Raw genomic sequence first — 21,956 nt, 5'->3', positions numbered from 1 at the left:
ATTAAATGTTATTATGTTTTTATTACATGAACTATTTTACTTTAATTTTCTCTTATATTAAAGTAAACTAGGGAAATTATTATTATGAATACCAACCCACACCTAGAATACCACGACTGCGCCGTAATCATTTTAAAATGTGCTAAGAAATTTCTCACTATGAAAATGAATAATTTTCTAAGAAAATACAAATACAAACCCCAGTAAAAGTATCTAACGCAAGTTTAATTTGAAACTGTGCGCTCGACTCGCTTTTTCGTTTTAATGTAAATTAGCGAGCCCCTCGTTAATGCATCTCTTGGTCTTTGAGCTAAATTAACCTGGCAACATTCATAAATTTTCCATGTAACTAAAAGTGCTTGTTAATATGAAAATATTTTTAGAGAAACTAAAAATATACAGGCCGTTATGGCGCAAAGGCTCAAGTGAGTGGCTTTAAACGTGACGGGTTGTGGCTTCGATCTCGCTCTGGTGTCAAGGCAAATCGCGGCGTTTAGTTCCGCCACTCAACACGCAATGCCTCGAAAAATTCTGCGGCAAGTGGGGAACGGAGTGTCTTAACACTAGATTATCTCTGCCTATGCAGTTACATATATACGGGTTACAGCGTGAAGCTGAAAATTTAAAAAATATAAAAACATATTTCTGCTAAACATGTAAAAATTTGAACGTTATGAGATTCGAACTGAAGCCACTTGGAGACTGTTCGGACTCTCTGACCACTAAGCCATACGTTCGTATCACAAGCTACGTCGAAATTCCAATACACGTGCTTACAGCTTATTTGTTTTCAAATAACTAAATCTTCTTAGTTTATTTTACAAAATGTACCAAATGAGAGAAATAAACAAAACGATCGTGGCGCAGTGTGAGAGTGAACACGGTCATTGTGGGTTCGAACACTTTTTATCTAATTGATTGATAAGCTAAGAATTGATTAAAAAAAACTTAGGAAGATGAAATTTATTTATTGATATAGATACATATAATTGTACCCAATTATTTTAATAAATCAAATAATAATAATTAACATAATAACAGTTACTTATATAATTTAGCATGCTAGCCAGGTTCCAGAGCAGGATATCCTCCTATGGGAACGGGAAACTCCTCCGGGCGACTAATTGTTGTTTTCTATATGTATTTTCGCTATATCCCGCCCATAGCAGAGTAGACAGAGCGAACCTGGGAACCTAGTGTTAAGATACTTGGTTACCAATTTAGACACTCCCGTTCCTCAGGCTTCAGCCTTAAATTCAGTTCAAACGTATATTTGTTAGTCAGTTGGTCTATCTCGTTAAAGCTGACGATGAGAGTTGTCGAAACGAATTAATTAATCTGAATAAAGGTAGAACGTTCTGAGGTTTTGCCATTCATTACAAACTACATCACCTCCTACGTGATATGTTATTCAGATTTGGTCTATATCCTTTTTCTCTATATCGAAGAAACATTAAATAACCCTTTTGTCTTTGTCTTGCCAGAGCAGGGAATTTATTTTATTTTTTGCTTCACACTATATAGCAGGGTAAGCAGAGCTTACCTGGGAACCTAGTGTTAAAACACTCGAAGCCGACATGGTATAGGGTAACAGGCATGCGACTAAAAAAATTAATTTACATGTGGGCATCCTACAACCATTGCCTTTATAAGCAGACGTTGTTTTACTGCACAACAAAGGAAATAATAATTTCATGAATCAAGCATTGAACGGGCGAATTTGCATTGCTGCAAGGAACGGAAGACAATTCATTTCGTATGGCGTGGAGCTTAACACCAGGGTTTGCCTCGGTACAAAAGTATAGAAATGAAAATCTATATATATAAAAGGACTTGTCCTCACTGACTGAGGTAAGACGCACGCACAGCCGTAACCGCTGTGCGTAGAAACGTTAAATTTGGACAAAAGTTTACTTTCATAATCTGGACATCCACTAAGAAGAGATTTTGAAAAATTTTAACCCTAAAGGGGTGAAATAGGGGTTCAAAGTTTGTATGGAAAAATCTTTAAATCGCCACCGATTTTTATAAAATTTGAAATTTAGACTCTTAAAAATTTTTCATTGAACACATGTTTCATGGGTTATTAGAATTCACCCTTAAATACGCAAGCGAAGCTGCGCGCGTCAGCTAGTATTATATATTTCATTCCCCCAAGTGGGAATTGAACCCACGACCGTCTCATTTACAGTCTCACGCTTGTGGCCTTGTGCCAGGACTGGCCTCTCTACTTACTGTCATTCTTACATAAGATGTATGGAGATAAACAAAAGAAAGTATAAATAGCTTGTCAACAGGAAGTAATAATAGAACAAGTTTTCATTTCTACTCTATTATAAATAACTCTTATCCGTTATACAGTCGGATCCCATTCATTTGTTGGAGATGATCGATTAATATGCTTTAGCGGATGAGCTTATTTGCAACTAGCAACTCCACCTGGTTTTGCTCTATATTAATATAATACTTTAGGTACATTCTTTCTTTTTCAATATCAAATTGAAACCATTTCAATATAGCCTCCCATAATTCAATTTGTATCCTTCATTATTAAGGGTTAAGGATTTGATGTAATTTTCGTCGGTCTAGTCATCAATCTCGTACACTTTCTTTCTAATCAAAGTAAGGTGTATTCCCTTGGAGAGACCCGTTAAATTGAAAGAAAGTATCAAAATCTCTTTTGTTGTATAACCTGAAGTTTGCTAATATTGACGATCAATTACAGTTTATTGTTTGTTTAATAAAGTTAACTTAGATTAGTTTCAGGCACGCGAGTGGGAACGTTAAAAATTATTAAAAAATAAATTTTAACTTAATTTAGTAGAGGTATTGTGTGTTGAGTGGTGGAAATCAACACTTTACCTCGTTACCAGAGCGAGGATTTGAAAACATTAAATATTTCATTTGCACACCCTGTCGCGCTAATAGTGTCACACCTGACTTGACACGCCTTGACTCTTTTAACACACAAAAACATGTTCTTAACTTTATACAAAATAGGAAAAACGTTCTTTAAAGAAAAGTCCGTAGAAACGAAGGCTGACTCTATTTTTTTTTAAATATTAAGAATGAAATTGGATTTCCAAATAAATGCTTACTTGAAATAAATTTTCTTAACTATTAAAGCTCATTTCTTCTAAAATTGAGGCTTCTAAATTTGAATTTGAATTTGATAAAATTAACCAATGTTAAAGATGGAAATATAAATTTTAATTTGTAAGTAAGCCTGTCTGTATTTATAATTCAGGACACAAGTATATGACAAAAATGACGAAAAATGTTTTAAAAACAATAGTGTAAAATATTTGTGAAAGTGTCACTCGCAGTCATTTCTCTATCGGGTGTTTCATCAGATCTTTCTCATAATATTGACAATGCTCTAACCGCTTCATGAATATATTCAATAAAAGCATTCTGTATGCATAGAATTTATTCGTCCGCACGTGCCGGCTGTAGAATAACTAACAACTGCAGTTTACCTATTTTATTATGTCATACAGGTAGGTACAGTGAATTTTACTAGGAGTTTTCAGCTTCTAAACGAAATTTTTGTTGGTATGTTATGCTTTACCTCAAAGCAAAAAAACGGATCCCTACGGAATCGTTGTGGTCCATCTGCTTGTCTATCCGTTCGTCTGTAAGACCAATGAGTCCCAAACAGCCTAGGAACAGGATTTCTCTTCTCTTAGAACGGGGAAAAAGGGCTTAAGTTTCATGTCCAAAAACTAGATCAACGAATTTGCTTGTTACCACTCGTCTATTGTAAATTTGGTGATTTTTTTTTTCAAAATTTATATAAGTAAAACGCAAGACTTACTGTCGTCCGTCTGATAAAATGCAGCCAATTGAACAAATCGTTCCAACGTTATTATACCACTTCGTGTCCCTTAAGATATTCTGCATAGGACCATTTCAAATACACTTTTAAAGGCTTTTATAAATATTAAAATAGTGATTTTTTTTCTATTGATTCATATATTGACAACTAGCGACCCTCTTGCGGCTTCGCCCGCTTTTGTTACTGGATTATTCATATAATGTATGATTGCAAAGCACTTAAGATAATGTGAAAATTAATTAAACCCTAATGCAACCTGCATTTTCGTAGTTTCAATAAGGATTTTCCAATTGTTTTACACAGCAAGGATTTTTTAGTAGGTACTGTAATTTTAAATCTGTGCTACTAATCTTTTCAAGTACTTATTTAAATATATTTAAATGACTATTTTAGATACTTAAATGACTATTTTTAAACGGAAGAAATTATAAACAAAAGCCTACCTACTAATAACTACTACAAAAAATATGAAACCAAATATATCGCGCTGAAATAATACATTCAACTCCAATTATCCAATACGTGCCAACGCATCTAAATCTTCGTTGCTATAGAGACAGGCGGGTTTTTTTTTCGAGCTTGTGGTTAATGCTGAAGAGGGTATTCTGTCCCTGATGAAAAGCAAGCACTACGTGGCTGCCTGTGAGGAAAATTAAATAGAATGCATCGGCTGGGAATCGAACCCGGGTCGCCCGCGTGGCAGGCGAGTATTCTACCACTGAACCACCGATGCGAGTAAGGCAGGCGGGCGCGGCGGATGCATGGCGAGTGGCGTTACAACTTCTAAAGTACTTATCAAAATGAAAAACAGTAAAAGACAGCTTTGGTCTACATTAGATGGCCAACGTAACTAATGTACTTATTTATATGCTGAGAGTAAGGAATAAGTGAAACTTGAGTAACATACAGCTGATGTGTCAACGGCGTGATGTGTCAACCATTAAATGCGTTTTTCTGTAAAACTATACGCAATTTTGAAATATTGTAAAAAGCAAATTTTATCTTCGTTTAACGTAGAAAATTAATAAATTATTTTAAAGGATAAGGATTAATACCATTATGGAAAAATATGACTCACAATAAAAAATATATTGAAAGTATTATTTTTAGACAGAAAAATGATCACTACACGTTATTCTTAAAAGATACGAATATGCTGTCGCGGACTTTTTTGTAGATCTTATTAAGGGGAACAATACTTCAGTACATTTTTTTCATGTAGTACTAAAGCAGCGCATGCGCGAAAGTGCCTCAACATTTTTATACACATTTATCGTATTTATGTTAATTTACATAAGAATGTACAAATAATAAACTATATATAAACCTTCTATGAAAAATACTCGACCTATTGGTGAAAACCGCATCAAAATCCGTTGGGTGGTTTAGAAGAAGAAGAGTTAGAAACAACAGACAGACACGAAAAGCGACTTTGTTTTATAAGATATAGGATATATTTTATGTAAGAATCGAATTCAAAAACATAACTTGTAAGTATCACCAGAGATTTACAAGCAAATTTTAAAAGTTGTGATGACCCTTCAAAATTTGGTGCATTTCTTAATATTATCCTAAATTTAGTTTGAACAAGCTAATCTCAGAATGTTATAAATTCAGCTTCAAGTTATATCCCGCATGTAGTAGGATAGGTAGATGAAACCTGAGAACCTAGTGTTTAGACAATCCGTTCCCCATAAAATATTTTCATTCCCCACTTTCCGCAGAATTCTCTAGACCTTAGCGCTTGGCGCTCCGTTCTCTCTGACTACCCCGCTAGGAGGAGTCATTCCCCGAGTTGGAATCGAACCCACAACCGTTATCCAAAACTTTTTTTTATTTATAGGCTACAAGATTTCCGCTGCATATGGTGCCGGAAGTGCGTCCACGCCAGCTGCAGGCCGAGTTGGCGAGCAGCCTGCCTGCTCGGGCCGGCTCGGGCGTCCGTAGTGCCGCCCACTCGTCTGCACTCCGTAGGCCCAGACGATGGGTGGTTGCCGGACAGACCACCCAACGCTTCACCGCTGATAGTGTTTGTGAATTCAAGATCTGGTGAGTTTTTTGGGTTTACATTTATTAATGTTACTTATCTTTTGTATTATAAATTATATATTAAAATGTCTGTTTTTTTTATTTTACAATGTAAAAAATTTGATGCAATTTGCAACAAAAAACGCAATAGGTACTTACAAAAGTTTATGCATAGATTCTTAATACCAACCCATTATGATGAATTATGATGTTCTCTTTGCCTATACATGTGCGAGAAACAGCTAAAGAAAATCAATTTTAAATTTCAATTTTATTTACAATTCTCTAGGCGACAACCAAGGTGTGAAGTTTCTACGTCGTTTCAAGCAGCTACTAAATCCGGCTCAAGTGTTTGAGCTGAGCGGCGCCGGTCCTCGCCTCGGATTGAGGCTGTTCAGACACTTCGCGCCGTTGCGAGTGCTGGTGTGCAGTGGGGATGGTTCCGTGGGGTGGGTTCTGCAGGAGGTCGATAAGTTGGATATGCATGTAAGTATGTGTACAGAATGGGTTTTAATTGTGATTTATTTGATTTTATTTTTATTGGTCCGCTTTGGTGGTGTGTGTGGTGGTTGAATTTCGCCAGTCAATGTCAATGTCTCGAAATCTGGGCAGGCGGAAAGTGGGGAATGGAGTCTCCTAATATTAGGTTTCCTCTGCCTATATTGCTATGCGTGAAAAGCGTGAATATGCATGTAGAGCGTGAATTTGCATGGCTTTGTTTTATGTTGGATGTTTGGATTTGGAGTTAATATTTTGAAGTAACTTTTTATCTATCTTTGACCTTTTCCAGCGATTTTACATATCTCGTATTTTATTTATATAACGGATGATAAAACAATTTTATTAGAAAATTTTAAAATGATGTGGCTTGAAATAGTTTAATTCTTGGCGATATTCAAAGATATTGCTAGTGAATGAAAATATGTAAGTATTTTTAACGGTTATTAGAACAAGAGTCTAAATTAGACCTAACCTTTAAATGAGCAGAAACTTTACTACAGATATATTTTAAATTTACTATTGATGAATTTATGGCAATTGGATTACTTTTTTAAATATAAAGCTTTTTTTTCCCTTTTAAATATGTAACAAAATAATGAATTGATACCTTAGAATGATCAGACTATTAAGAAATCTTTTTCAATCACTCGTTGGACAACGGCAGGATAGATTAATTGTCGACTTCTTCCAGCGTCAAGTGCAAACGGCGGTGCTACCGCTCGGGACCGGCAACGATCTGGCGCGAGTACTGGGCTGGGGCGCCTCGTGCGACGACGCGGCCAACTTGCAACAGCTGCTCGAGAGATATGAGAGAGCTTCTACTAAGATGTTAGATCGGTAAGATTAATATCGTTATTTGTGTATTGCAAATTAACTTTATTTAAAACAATTTTTTTTTGTCTTAAATAAATTTTGTTGCTTGTAAATTTGGAACGTCCCAACGATAAATATGATATGATACATAGATAAATGTAAATTTAAAAAATGTATTTATATTATCGAGTACGAGTAGTTACGTAGTAGTAGTGAGTACAGAGTAATTTACCTAACACATATTGTATAATACATAAGCTTTTTTTAGCCAAAGGTTCCCAGGTTTTTTTGTAAGCTAAGGGAACCTGGGAACCAAGTATAAAGGCACTTCTTTCCCAATAATATATTTCCGTTCATCACTTTTCACAAAATTCTAGAGGCATTGCGTTTTTAGTGACGGAAAGCTGCGCTACCAAAGAGAGGAAGTGTAAATATGTTTATGAATTTAATCTTAAATTACACATCGTTAGAATCAAACATTAACATAAATTAGAATCAATGAGAATTAAAATTTTATATTATATTTATTTTCTTTCAGATGGTCAATAATGACGTTTGAGCGCGCCCTCACAGCGCCGCCCCCACCGCCCGCGCCTCCTGATCTACTCGAGGAAAGCTTATTATTAAGGAACTTGCAGGAAATAGTTCAGGTATCGTGTTTTGTTTTATTTTAGTTTGTTGTGGGTATCGAACCCACAGCCGTCACGCACATGTAGCCCTGCGCCACGAAGACTTCATATATATGTACAAATATGTGTAAGTACTTAAATTTTAACCCCCAGGCAGGAGAATCAGGGGAAGGCGAGTGCAGCACAGCGCGCGCCGCCCTGCGCGACGGCTGCACGCGCCTCGTGTCGGTGGGCGAGCGCGCGGGCGGCGGCGCGGCGCGTGCTGCTCACCGGCTGCGTCGCGCGCTGTCGCTGTTGCTGCATGCGCGTGCGCATCTGGCGCACGATCACGCGCGGTGCGAGTAAGTCAATGAAGATTTAGTTTTTTTTGTTAGCTTCTCGCTGTATCCCGCATATGACAGGGTAGGCAGAGGGACCCTAGTGTTAGACACTCCGTTCCCCACGAAAGGCCAAATTATTTATTTACTCGGGCGGGAGTCAAACCACGCCCTGTACATCTGTGCCACAATGGCAAAGGAAATAAACTTTAATGTATTGTCTGTCTGTCAAGACTATTTATATCGAGATGAAAAGAAAGTAACAAGCCGAAATTAATATCAAATATTCAAGTCTAAGGTACTTTGGGCCATAGAAAAAGTCAAGCTTTAAGTCAACGCAATCCAAAGATGCACCCATTTATGTATTGAGTTATATGTTATTGTAACATTAATTTTCCATTATATAGAAAAGTTAAAAATCTGTCATAAAAATACTTTGACGATGTCTTTTATTTTTAGTTCTTGGGAACCATTAGATACTAGCGACAGCGAGCCTGAAGCGCAACCAGCTGCCGAAAAGGGAAGCATTGAAAAGACTGAAAAGGTATATTTAAATAGAATAATTAATAATTTCATACTTTTATTATTAAGACAACTGTCTACATTAGGTCCCATCCTGTATGGTCTCCCATAGTCGTTCGAACCACAAAAAAATTACAATTTAATCATTATTTTTCTTTGAATTCGAATATTTCAAAATAAGGTTTTTTTAATATTTCTTAACCATGTTTGTTTTACGATCGTTATTAAGTGTCTTTAAAGATGCAGTTATAAAATTGTCTTAAAAATTTAAATCTCATAAAATTGAAAATAAAGTAGGGAAAAGAGTAACACTAGTTAACACAAGAGTAACCTACTCTCTGCCTACACTGCTACTTGGGAGAAAGCGTGGAGCTGTTCTTTTATGAGTTGCATTATTTTAAATTGGTATAATAAAATATTAAGGAATAAGTAATTCGTTTTCAGGAACAATTGAATTGGGCGGCGGCGGCTCGTGGGTGCGCGCTGGCCGGTCGTGCTGATAGCGTGCGACGTGCTTTAAGATCTCTAGTACGAACACTCACGCAGTTGTATCCTCAGGTAACTTGGAGTTTATAAAGCTTTGGCTTATAAAAGCTATATTTTGATGTAATTGGGAGTTTTTCATTGTATGAGATGTATGTCTATAATCCCCTTAGGCTACTAGTGAAGCTTAAGAAAAATCCTAATTATAAATCTTATCTTTTATAGGGAGTATCTCAAAATAGTGGTCCTGCGAGTACAAACACTGCAGTCGTTGGTACAGGAGTGCAAGTAGAGGGAGCTCCACAAACAGACGCCCTGCCGGTACCGCGCGCCTTCGCTGACAGCCGTCGGTCGTCCGCCGCCTCTGCTGTCTCCGCTGCTAGTATGCAGCCTGAAAAGTTAGTTAGATAATATGCTGTAAAGATATTAGTCAACACAAGTTTGTAAATTATTTCATACATGTTGTAAGAAAAAAATATGTTTTGTATGGTGTGTACTATGTGTTGATAAGTATAGTTATATCAAAATTATATTGATATTAAAGAATAAAAAGAAAATATCCTATACTTGTAATATCTATAATTCAGTGTCTATAATTAATTTTATTTTCAGCATTCCAGATGTAGATGAAGACATAGCTAAGTTAATAAGTTCAAACCCACCTGAAAGTACAGATAATTTAGAAGTTGATAAGCGTGAGCGCAAATCGTGCTCGATATCGCCTCAAGACCGGCTTTCGCCATCCATCATTTCATCATGTGATACTAGTTCATGCAAGAACCTTCTTAGACCGGATTTAGAAAGAACTAGCGGTACTTACAACAGCAGCAGCTTAACCATACCCAATCTAGTCATCTCAGACGATAGTGATAAGAGATCATTACAGGGAGAAACTTATGAATCGGACCAATTGACTATTATAGACATTGATAAACCGTACACAGATGATGTGCACTTCCATGAAATAAGTGACAGAGATATGCCAGTGAGTGGAGAATGTACGCCCGAAAGGAAGCTTTCAAGTGTCGACTTAGAAATCGATGCGACTAGTTCAGAAGGGTCCAATATTAGTGATGATTTTAGTTTAATGTCAGAAATTATGGATACTAAACCGGAAGACGTGGAGGGGAGCTGTGCAATAGGACACATTGATTCACCTGAAATGTCCGAAACGACATATATGAACTCTGAAACTTTACATGGAGAATCTATTATGGATGACATTAGCTCTATGTTGGGACAAGAAGTATTGCTAGCAATGATGGGGAAAAACGGCGAAAATGAAACGTACACCGACGACACAACGATATTTACATCGGATACTGTTTCAGACATTCCAATGGATAGTCGACATCCAAGCTTAGAAAAGAAACATGATGGAAAAGTTAAATACATATCGAAAATCAAAAAGCCAGCTGAAACAGATGTTGAAAAATTTGGTTACGAAAACCGAGTGTTTTATATTGAGAATGCTGCTAAGAAGGATGAGCAAATAAAGTATTGTAGCTTAGCGCAATTCGAAGAAGGCAGCGATATAGCTCGGAAATCGTTTAGGAAACAGTTACGTAAAAGCATGAAGAAGAGAGTTCCAGACGATACTGGAATTAAACATCTTTTGCCAAAAACTACAGAAGAACTCTCTCCTCTGGGAGGGGATACTCCAACTATACATAGCCCCCCGAAACTAAGGGTTCCTCCGATAAATGATGATAGGAAACTCGACTTAAATGAAGGAATGCCAGCATTCCCTCAAGTCAGTGTAGTAGTAGAGCCTCCATCACCATCACATAGTGAAGAGAAAAGCGTAAAAAACTGCCAAAGTCGAATGGCTTCAGTACTAAGTGATATATTTGATCAAGGAACCGATACTTTGAGTGTACATTCTCCGGAGCCAAATTTAAGAGAAAGAGAAAGACGGCAATCCGATAACCCTCGCCTTTTAGGATCAGATCCAGAATATGGGCAGTTTTTAAGCTGTTCTCCGGCGGCGACTAGGCGAATATCGTGTGGAAGCCTTTTTAAACCTGGCGAGCCAGATAAGTAAGTTAAAACAAACTCTCTTATATACTATTAAAGCCCTCTCACGATTATTTTTCGTAGTTAAATAAATATTTTAATGTAATATCAATATATTCTGTATATATTCTAAACACCTATTAATAAAGTTGTTTCCTAGAAATCAATACTTGTTATATTTATTTAGATAAAAAATATATATACCAAAAAGATTGACATTCACTTAATATTAAACAAACTTTTTCGTAAAGCAGGTTATCAACATCCGTATCATCGATATGGGGTGAAGGTGGCACCATAGGCGGAGGTGGAAGTATAACCAAATCAGATACCAGTGAGGGTGCTAAAAAACTACCCATAATCAACCCTTTAGTCCAACTACCAGCATGGCCTCATGTCACTCAAGGGTTCATAAGCCAATGTCTTTTAGCCAATGCAGATGCACTTTGTGCCGCTGTTAGCCCTTTAATGGACCCAGATGATACTCTTTTAGAAGGATTCTATGAAAGAGCGGTTATGAATAACTATTTTGGTATCGGAATCGACGCTAAGATTACATTGGACTTTCATAATAAGAGGGAGGAACATCCGGAGAAGTGTAGATCGAGAGCTAGGAATTACATGTGGTATGGTGTCCTGGGGTCGAAGGAGTGGGTTAACAGGACTTATAGGTAAGTGTTATTAAGATTTAATGTATTTACGTAATAATTTATACAAATCAAATACCATCAAAGCGACAATATTAATCTAATCTTAATACAAGGATTCTTCATATAATAACTAACTTTATTGCTTTATAATTTGTTTAAATGATTTTCTTTTCAGACATCTTGGTCAGCGTGTTCAATTAGAATGCGACGGGCAAAGAATCCCGCTACCAGAATTACAAGGCATTGTGGTTCTTAACATATCTTCCTTTATGGGAGGTACCAATTTCTGGGGAGGAACGAGAGGGGATGACCTCTTTCTCGCGCCGTCTTTTGATGATCGTATACTTGAAGTAAGTTCGAAAAATGTGGGTAGAGTGATCTCTGATTTCTGTCTGTATTTGAGACATTGCGTGTTGACAAGTGGCAAATATAAACACCGCAACTATTTTACCGAAAAGGGAAAGTGACAATAATTTGAATAGCTATTTACATATTTGAACAATACGGCTAAATGAATTTATGTTAAACCTGTGAAAATAATATAATTATGTCTCTTTACGTTGTACGATTGTGTCAGGTGGTAGCGGTGTTCGGTTCAGCGCAGATGGCGGCGTCGCGTCTCATCAATCTACAGAAGCACCGCATAGCTCAGTGCCGCGCTGTTCAAATTAACATTTTGGGGGAGGAGTGCGTTCCTGTGCAGGTATTTTTGTATTTACCATTTATATAACTATACACTTAATTACATCTTAAAAATAATATTTAATTTAATTATTTAGGTATATTATGCAACCTTTTTTATATTTTTACTTTTTTTTTCAAGATATAGCTAAAAAAAACTTAAATTTCAGGTGGATGGCGAAGCATGGCTACAACCCCCCGGTTGTGTGCGTATAATACACAAAAATCGCGCGCAAATGCTGTGTAGGTCCAGAGCGTTGGAAACCAGCTTAAGGTAAATAGAAATTGACGATAAGGGGCAAATAGCTTTCCCCTAGCGCTCACTGAAAAATATGGCAACTTTGCAAAAACCAGTGAATGTTAATTATAAGTTCTTTTATAGATTTACATTATTAAGTTCTCGTACAGATACATTATAGGTAGTCTTTGTACACGTTGTTATAAAATCTCTACAGACTTTATTATAGCATTTTTGGCAAACGTGAAATTATTTCAAAATACTTGACTTTTATAAGAATAAGATACTATATATGCAAGGCGTGCCAAGTCAGTGGAAAAAATAATTTGAAACAGATGTATTATGTATGAATAGATATGGACCATGTCTCCGTAGTGAATGAAATAAAAAAAATCTAAACATCAACATAGGGATTATGCTCACATTCAATCGTTATTAGTCAACTAAACTAATTACGTTCAGATCGCCAGGCTTAAGCTGAGCTTTGCATATGTGTGAGTTTTACTAGAAGTAAAGCCAGAATGTTTATAATGAATCGATCCGTTATATCATCAAGAACAACATTGTGTTATTTTTTTCCTATTTACTGCTTGATCACATACATTTGTTAATTTTTGCTCAGCGATAGTGTCAACTTTATCTTTTACTATTTAAAACGAACACCAAAATTTAATATCACGAATTAAATATGTGACATTATTATCAGTCGAAACGACGAATAGTCGTAGGCGGGTTGTCAAAGCAATATAAAGCGGCTTAGGCCTCAAGTGACGTTACACGTACACTGTGCATGAACACTCACACTAATGTAAAGCTCACCTTAGACCTCGCGGACTGTACAGTTAAAAAAAACAAGTTAAGTGTGTTAATTCATGACTAGTTTTGGGTACAGAGCGTGGGATGAAAAGCAACAGCAAAAAGCTCATTCTGCTCCGACTAGAATATTGTCGCAGGCGGAGGCAGCACATCTCTTAGTTTTACTGGACGACGTCAACACTATTGTTAAGCATGTGAGTATTTTTTGTAAAAACACATTATTTATGCTTCGCTCTTTCCCTCATCCCTCTTGTAGTAGAGTAACCAAAGGGAACCTAAAGTTAAGGCACTACGTTCCCCAGTTTCAATAACATTGCATGCTAAGTAACAGAACTCAACGCCGTGCTGTGTCTTGTTACCATAGTAAAAAAATAAAATATTCAATAATTCATTCCCCCCTAATGGGTACTAATTCCGTTTCTCACATTAATATTTATCCTATACAGGTGAAGCTAGCGTGCATAAGCTCTGGCGCGACCGGCGGGGCTCTGTCGACGGCGCGGCGCGTCGCGGCGCAGGCGGACGCCCTACAGGACGCCGAGGGAAGGCTGCTGCCGCCGCCGCAGTTGAGACGGCTATTGGCTAATTTGGTTTGTTTTTTTTTACTTTCAATAAGAAATGTACATTTCATTCAATGTTGTGCCCACATTAGTATTTCAAAGTACATTCTTCGCTAAAAAATCCATTTTCAAATAAAAAATAATTCTCATCAACAGGTTGAAAGTTGTCACGAATTACTAGAGAGTGGTGCTAACTTAGGCGTCGCGTCTGCTGGTCTCCGAGCTCACCTCGCGCGATGTCAGACTCGCGATGGACTCGCGTATATACAGACGGATGAGGTATTTTTATATATATTTTATTGCAGTGGTAGTTTTCTATTTATTTCTCTTTTCTATATGTTTTTCGGATGTTTGAGAATGTTCTGTTACGTCCTATGATATTAATGAGGAAACTATTTCATAGAATCGTAACCAAGCTAATGGAATTACTATTTAGATATTCCAAACAAATAAAGGTGGAATTTTATTATTGATTAAAAACAATTGCTATTTTTATATCAAAAAAATATTAACAATAAAAATTGAAATTAACAATAATATAGACTACTTTGTAATACCTTTTTATGACATATAGAGAAAAAATAAAATAGTTGATTTTAATGTTTGTCTATAAGCACTGCTCTAACTTTATTGAATTTTATCATTTTCCATACAACTCCTGCAAACTCCAGTCACGGCATATATTCACAGTACACGTTCCAAAAACACATCGCAGATTTTCTTTAGATGACACGAAAAGACATTATTAGATTAATTTGATACCTTTCTTCTTATTTTCCATGTTTTCTTTTTCATTATCTTCCAAGTCTACCACCCTTACTACCTACTTAGGACAAACTGCAGGCATTTGATGACTTACTGACTTTTGAGAACATTTGTAACCAAATACAAGAGTCCATCAGTATTCATTCCTTGTAACATTTTTTACGTCTTCCAAGTATACTTGTCTTTCTGTCTATTTGGAAAACTTCAATCGGAGTTCCGAACTTATAATGCAGTTTTTGTCAGATATTTTTTAATAATTATACAATTTTATGGATAAATAATAATAATGAATTTTTAATTATTGTACCACCTCTCCCCAATTCTTTGTTCTTTACTGTTTATTTAGAAGACACAACTTCCGGACTTCTAAACTACTAACTACTGACTAAACTACTAACTACGACTATTTACAGAATTATATAATCATTATAAACTTTCTAGTGCCCATAATAATTGATATTCATGCCTTGCAACATTAGTATTACTATAATATAATAGAAATCCCTTAAACCTCATCAACCCTATTGTACCCTCCCCTACCTGCCTATAGGTTCCGAAGAAAGCAAGCAGCCGGTGGCTCAGAGGTCGTCGCAGTGTATCAGAAGGTAGCGGTACACAGACAGTGCAGGTTCGATCCTGGGGAGTGAAAGAAGTGCAAGCGTGGCTAGAAACATTGGAACTTGGTGAATATTCCGATGCTTTCGCCAAGCACGATGTGACAGGACGAGAATTATTGTCGTTGGCACGAAGGGATTTAAAGGATTTGGGAGTTACTAAAGTAGGTCATGTCAAGAGGATTCTCCAAGCGGTAAAGGATCTTCAGTGACGACGTCGCGGCCGTTCCGAAGAGAACGGTCTTAAGTAATCTAATTACTTCTTTATTATATACTTAATAACTAATTATATACTAAATCTTGTCAAAATATTGAATTTTAATGGTTTCTTCTGTAATGTGATGTATCTTTGTAAGGAAGTCTTTTTTTTTGTTCTTATTGTACAATTTTTTGAATTTCTCTAATCGAATTCCGTATTCAACGAATCTAATTCAGATCTTTTTTATAATATAATTATGTATAATCTGTCTCTATAGTTTAGTGTATTTTTTTCAAAAATACATGCTCTACCTACATAGATATTTATTGTCATTGTCAAACCCTCTGAAATCACTTTTCCATATAAAATGAAAATTATGGAAATCTTTTACCACAGACCGCACATAATCCGAATTTAAAAGAAATAACAGTATTAATACATTTTCTACTCTATCTTAATTTTGACTAATTATTTTAGTTATACCAAAATGTCAAAATGTGATTTTTTTACGTGGAAATATTATTTAAGTTTTATACAATAATAATTACTTAGGTTACTTGTTTTATTGAAAGATTGCAAAAATAATTTAAAACTATACCTATTTTTTATTGCCTTTAGTTTTTTTAAAATTAAATTGACATTAATAGATATAAAAATTAAAGACATTTTTGTATAATTAAAAATATTTGAGTTAAAAGAAACATCGAAGTTTCTACCTCTTCCTTGCTACGTTCCTTCACCAACGAAGTCTTTTATTCTTTATGGCTGTCTACATCGTTTTTTAATATAACTTTTTTCTACACATCGTATATTTTTAATGATATTACTGATATTTGAAAATATAATATTATTAATTTATAATAAATGGTTGAAAAAGGACGTAAAAATTAAATATTGTGCTAAAATAAGTTGTGAAAGGGAAAACTAACTCGATTATATCGATACATCGGGTATTCGAATAAATAGGGATCAGAACGGCGAATTTACTAGGTATTTACCTACTTTAAACTTACCATACTATTCATCGATATTTAATAAATCTCTAAATAATTGCTTAAATTTTGTTTAATAAAAAAAAAAACTTTTATCTTTTATAATCGAAGCTGCCAGTATTGCCTTTATTTTTTTTTATAGATCTCAAAGCAATAATGTCAGAGTCAAACAAATAGCTAATTGTGCGTTAACATTAAAAATTCACTAGGAATTGAATTAATAATAATAGACAGTAATTACCGGTTGAATTAGAGAGGTAGGGTTTAACAGTTATTTCGAAGTAAATACAATAGATTTTTGCCTTTTCAAATATATTTATACTTTAAAAATTTTCCTTAGACTATTCTATTCGACAGTTAAAAAATATTAACTATTGAGACTAATTGAAATATATTATAGATAAAGGTATTATAAATAATAAAGACTTAAAAGTTAGTAAAAATATGGTTAAATAGCATTAATTTGTTGCACGTTTTCCCGCCAAATTAACCAATCACGTTATTTTTTTTATTTTAAAATAGTTGAAGTCTTAAAAGAAAAGCAAAAACATTTTACTTGACTAGTCTAGCTACAAATATATGCGATGCTCTCAATAAAATAGATATCTTAGTCGAATATACTATGTATTCTTTAGATAGGTTAGTTACATAATGAATCTGTTGTGTTAGATTCAGTCCTCCATAGATTAATTTAAAAAAGTATTATATTCCTGAAATATTATGAAACGATTAAAATATAACTCACATTCAATTTGAGAAATGTTATCAATTTCTCTAAAATAAGCGCAAAATAAGAAAAATAGTGTTTTAACACTAGTTTTTCTGTGAAAGTGAAGCTAAATACTAAAAAATATTTTAAGTTATTTTATGGAGGACTTCAGTATAGTATGAGTAGTTTGATTAATTAGTAACCATTAGACAATCACTTGTAGGTGTCTTATTCTCAATTTTATATTCTAAATAAATAATAAGTAATTTCACTACGTTTGTTCTAAACGCGACGTTTCTAAAGTCGTTACGTCTCTTTTTATAATATAAAATGTGATCTCTAATAATGTGTTTATTGTATGTTTAGGAATAATGGGACCGCGTCGGTTTATCAATTCTTTTTTTTTTCTTTCTTTGTAAAGAGATGGCAAGATTGTTGTACAGAAAAAATATATTATAATATCGATTTTATATTTTGTTGATGATTTTAGAAAATCTGAATAAATTTGCAAATTAAATAGTTCAGGAATAAAAAACGTGAACTTTATTTCTATATATAAATAATTATTTTCTTTTTCATTCAAATATATACAAATTATTTATTTATGTAATGTCCCCGACGCGGTCGCGCCTCCTTAAAGGATCTGCCTTATAGGTGTTTTTATAAATGTACCTCCGAGTAATTTCTATTTACACATTCTTGTGTGAAGATAACATGTGTAAACTTATATTTATATATAATATTTATATGGATTCTAAAATAATAAATAATAATTAAACACATCTAGATCTTACTCTGCTGTGAATCACAGCGCCATTGCCTTAGACTCTTAGACCTATTTTAATATTAAATATATACTAAATATTTTAATAAATAATTGTCTAGTTTCTTCATTTATAACAATGCAATAGATAACGGTTATTTATCGATTAGTAGTCAGTTACTTATCGATTTGTAATCGTTTATTTGTCGATTTGCAATCGATTACTTACCGTAATTATCGATTTTCAATTTTTTTTCTCAATCAAAGTGTGATCTACAATATTCGGTAAATTTTAAAAATTTATATCGTAAGCTAATATAATGTCGTCGTGTAAACGATTTTTATAAATATCGTTTAAGTGTGTTACTACCAAAAATATTTCACGTTTTCATAATAATTATATTAATAATTATTATTATTTACAATAATTTAATTCCAATTTTCATAAATGTACCTTAATGTTAATGAAATTATGTACTTCGATATAATTTGATTTTTCTAGTTAATGTTGAAATTTACTCTTTATAGAGTTAACGATTTAAAACTTAAAGGCTTTATTAAAATGAATGTCGAGTGTAAACTGGTGTGTTGTGATGGTATTTAGATTTTACTGTTACTTCTAAATATATTTGCTATTTGAATTCTAAAAGCACCGTATCGATTAATACTAAATGAAGCTACTTTGTGTATTCTTTATTATTATGAATTTCAGCATTTCATTGCAATTTTCTTTTTTATTAATTAGAAAAAAAATGTGTGTATTTGTAATTTTACAGGACAGCCATTTGAATTGTTATTATTTCAGTCATTATAGCATAATGGATATAAAGAACCTGCAAATAAGTACCTTTATTTAGTATTTTTCGCTCATTAATAAAAAAAAATGTAATTTCAGTGTCCGATGATTTATATATTTAAAAAAATACTTGCACATTTAATTACAAATATATATTTTATTTGAAATATTATAGACCGACAAAAACTTTATGAATTTTTGGCTGCTTGGCTGCTTGAGAGAGATGCGGTTCTTAATACCGCGTTTATTATATAAATGCGGTATTAAGAACCGCTCAATTGTATTATATATTCAGACAGCTGAGGGTTAAGAAGCGATTGCGGTTCCCGGGAGCCTTTACGCCCCATAGTAATAGATTCTATTTTCTTTTACTACAATTGTCATATAAATAAAACCTGTACGGTTCCTGTTTTCAAACCACGTGATTCTCGCCGTTTTTGAAAGTAGGTTAAGCGTGATTTACTTCCTCATACTGTATAACACAAAGTGAACCAATGGCGTAACTAGGGGGGTGCGAGCGGTGCGGTCGCACCGGGTATCAAAAGGAAAGGGGCATCAAAATCGACAATTAATTTTTTTTAAAGGTAGCCAATGTCATGTCGTGTCTGACGCTTGATCTACGTGAGAGTAGAAGACATTTTGAATCTGTTTTTTTTTTATAGACCATTTTAAAGGGCATCAAGTCCTAAGCGGCACCAGGCAGCAAATACCCTAGCTACGTCACTGTCCTGAACTCCATATTAAACATTTTGCATGCGAATGTACATGCGCGGGTTTGACTCGTGCCTGTCTGCACAATCTTCATAAAGTGTTTGTCGGACTATACTTCATTTATTAAAATCGAAGAGTGTTATGTGATAAGGCTAAGTTTGTAATTTTTAATTTAATTTAATACTTAATGTCATATCAATTACTTAAGTATCTTTAGTGTTGTAAAACAATTTTACAATTTTAAGCAATAATCTCCCGTGTGACGGAGAATAATGAGTTTTCGCTTTGATGTTATTTATATTAATTATTAAATAAGTTTTAATTAAAAACCGGCAAGCTATTTAGGAAATTTATTTAAATTTTCCAACAAGTGATGATGATTATTTTAATCTGTGTATTAATTATAATAGGCATGATGACAGCTAGTAAAAAATCACTAAAATTATGTATTTAATAAATTATTAAACTCTATTAATAGATTACAAAACACCCATTACTTTTATTATTAAGTGTATGATTTATGATTACTAAGAAATAATAAAACTATAACATACGGCAAGTCACTCCAGTTAGAACTTAAATTCTTTGCAGCAGAATTGATATTTTATATTCTATACAATGGTATTGACAAATTACTCAGACTTGACGTCATAAACGACATCGATGTGACGAATTTTGGTGCGATTTTAAAAAGCTAAATTTAATTGCTAATTAATGCTAAAGTTAATTTTAATTAAAAAATCTTTTTTAATATTAAATCTTTTATTATTTATTATATACGTATAATATATTTCTGAACATTATAGAATGGTTTCTCAAAATCTCTCAACATGCCTATTATTTAAAGTAGGTAAAGGTCAAAATATTTCATAGATTTTTCTTTTTTATTTGACTTTACAGCTGAAGTTACTAAACATAACTAAACAAGCCTTTAAGTACTAAACATGTACTTACTATTTATATTACGGAAGGTTATAATGAAATAAAATATTTAATCAACGTTTAACGTTCTTAAATTCTCCTGTATAATACTTTTTTAAATTATTTTATTAAATCAATCAAAAAATTAAGGCCTACCAGTCTGTCTTTTATGTCCCAATTGTAATAAAAAAACTCATTTTAATAATAATTAATTGTAAGACTGAACCTGTGAATTACTAATTTCTTTTGCTAGTAATTTATTTGAAGTTTTTTCTTTGTTTTAAATTGTAGTTTTAATTTATTTCACACTTAAACTTATTCTAGTAAATTGTATCTAGTAAAAAATTAGATACAATTTTATAGAATAAGTTTAATGTATGTATAGGTGAAACTAAAAAAAACCGCGTAGTCTCTGAATTTGAATTACTTATATAATGTATTTTAGTTTATGAATTAATTACTGCTCAACATAATTTTAAGTTTAAATTGTGTGATTGTGATTTTTTTAATTACTATTATTTTAAAATTATCGAAAAAAATATTGAATGTTTCAATAGATTTACAGTAAAAATATAGATAAACTAAATAATCAGTATTTTTTTGTTTTTGGTAGATTAAAAGTAGCAATAAACGTTTTAAGTGTCATAATATTTAATTATTTATTCGTAACAAAACAATGCAACAGAATTTATTAATAATACTCTTTATTTAAGTCACTATTACATTATATTATATTTAAATTATGTAAATTTAACTTCTTCAATTCTAAACTATATTAGTGAAAGATTATTCATATTTTTTTCTCAAATCCAAATTAAAAATAATGAACATATTATGTATTAATTAAATATGTTTCATTAGAAAATAAGAAAATTGAATTTTTACATGTACTGGTGCCATATTTTAAAACTATTAAATTTAAAAAGTGCCATAGACATTATTTTCTTTTTAAGTAAAGCAATAAAATATTATTCTACAAAAATAATTACATTTATATTATAAGTAAAAGAATAATTTGATTTCTTAGTAAATTTCTGTCGTGTGAATGGTGATACCACTTTGGAATAACTGTGTATTTTTCTCTCAATATTTATATTTGAGAATTCAATAAATTTTACTGTTACTCATTGTGTTGTTTTTTACCTTTCTTTTTATTAAACAAAATTCCTCTATACCTAAAGACAAGATTTTTTTTTATATATTGAACTGGTTATTGATAATAAGATATAATAGATAATAATTATCTATATTTATATGAGAGGCCGGCGTGGCGCAAGGGCACAAGCGTGCGACTGTAAATGTAACGGTTGTGGGTTCGATTCCTACCCGTTAATTCCACGAAGTGTGAATCACACTTACAGCCGTCGCGTTTACAGTACCAGGCTTAAGTCTCG

The 21,956-nt window shown here is 33.4% G+C and overlaps 1 protein-coding gene across 4 annotated transcripts in view; it reads left to right on the top strand.

Annotated features, from left to right (window-relative positions):
• LOC146534263 (diacylglycerol kinase eta) overlaps positions 1–21,685 on the top strand; it is a 103,504-nt gene extending 81,819 nt beyond the window's left edge. For 2 of the 4 annotated variants that reach the window (XM_085192779.1, XM_085192782.1), the window contains 17 exons: positions 5,682–5,887; positions 6,156–6,352; positions 7,059–7,204; positions 7,719–7,830; positions 7,963–8,150; positions 8,586–8,670; positions 9,093–9,206; positions 9,357–9,529; positions 9,744–11,171; positions 11,399–11,818; positions 11,973–12,147; positions 12,375–12,500; positions 12,649–12,752; positions 13,597–13,726; positions 13,979–14,122; positions 14,249–14,371; positions 15,408–21,685. In XM_085192779.1, coding sequence (XP_085048905.1) covers positions 5,682–5,887; positions 6,156–6,352; positions 7,059–7,204; positions 7,719–7,830; positions 7,963–8,150; positions 8,586–8,670; positions 9,093–9,206; positions 9,357–9,529; positions 9,744–11,171; positions 11,399–11,818; positions 11,973–12,147; positions 12,375–12,500; positions 12,649–12,752; positions 13,597–13,726; positions 13,979–14,122; positions 14,249–14,371; positions 15,408–15,683 — 4,147 coding nt within the window. In that variant the 3' untranslated portion in view covers positions 15,684–21,685. The remainder of the gene's footprint in view (positions 1–5,681; positions 5,888–6,155; positions 6,353–7,058; positions 7,205–7,718; positions 7,831–7,962; positions 8,151–8,585; positions 8,671–9,092; positions 9,207–9,356; positions 9,530–9,743; positions 11,172–11,398; positions 11,819–11,972; positions 12,148–12,374; positions 12,501–12,648; positions 12,753–13,596; positions 13,727–13,978; positions 14,123–14,248; positions 14,372–15,407) is intronic. The other 2 variants (XM_085192780.1, XM_085192781.1) reach the window with 2 other exon arrangements.
• Positions 21,686–21,956: the final 271 nt, after the last annotated feature.

Source organism: Heliconius melpomene, chromosome 11 (genome assembly GCF_056956725.1).
Source record: "Heliconius melpomene rosina isolate 202511_hmr_F chromosome 11, ASM5695672v1, whole genome shotgun sequence".
Lineage (NCBI taxonomy): Eukaryota > Metazoa > Arthropoda > Insecta > Lepidoptera > Nymphalidae > Heliconius > Heliconius melpomene.
The sequence above is the reverse complement of the archived record's forward strand: the minus strand, read 5'-3'. Positions and strand labels throughout refer to the sequence as shown.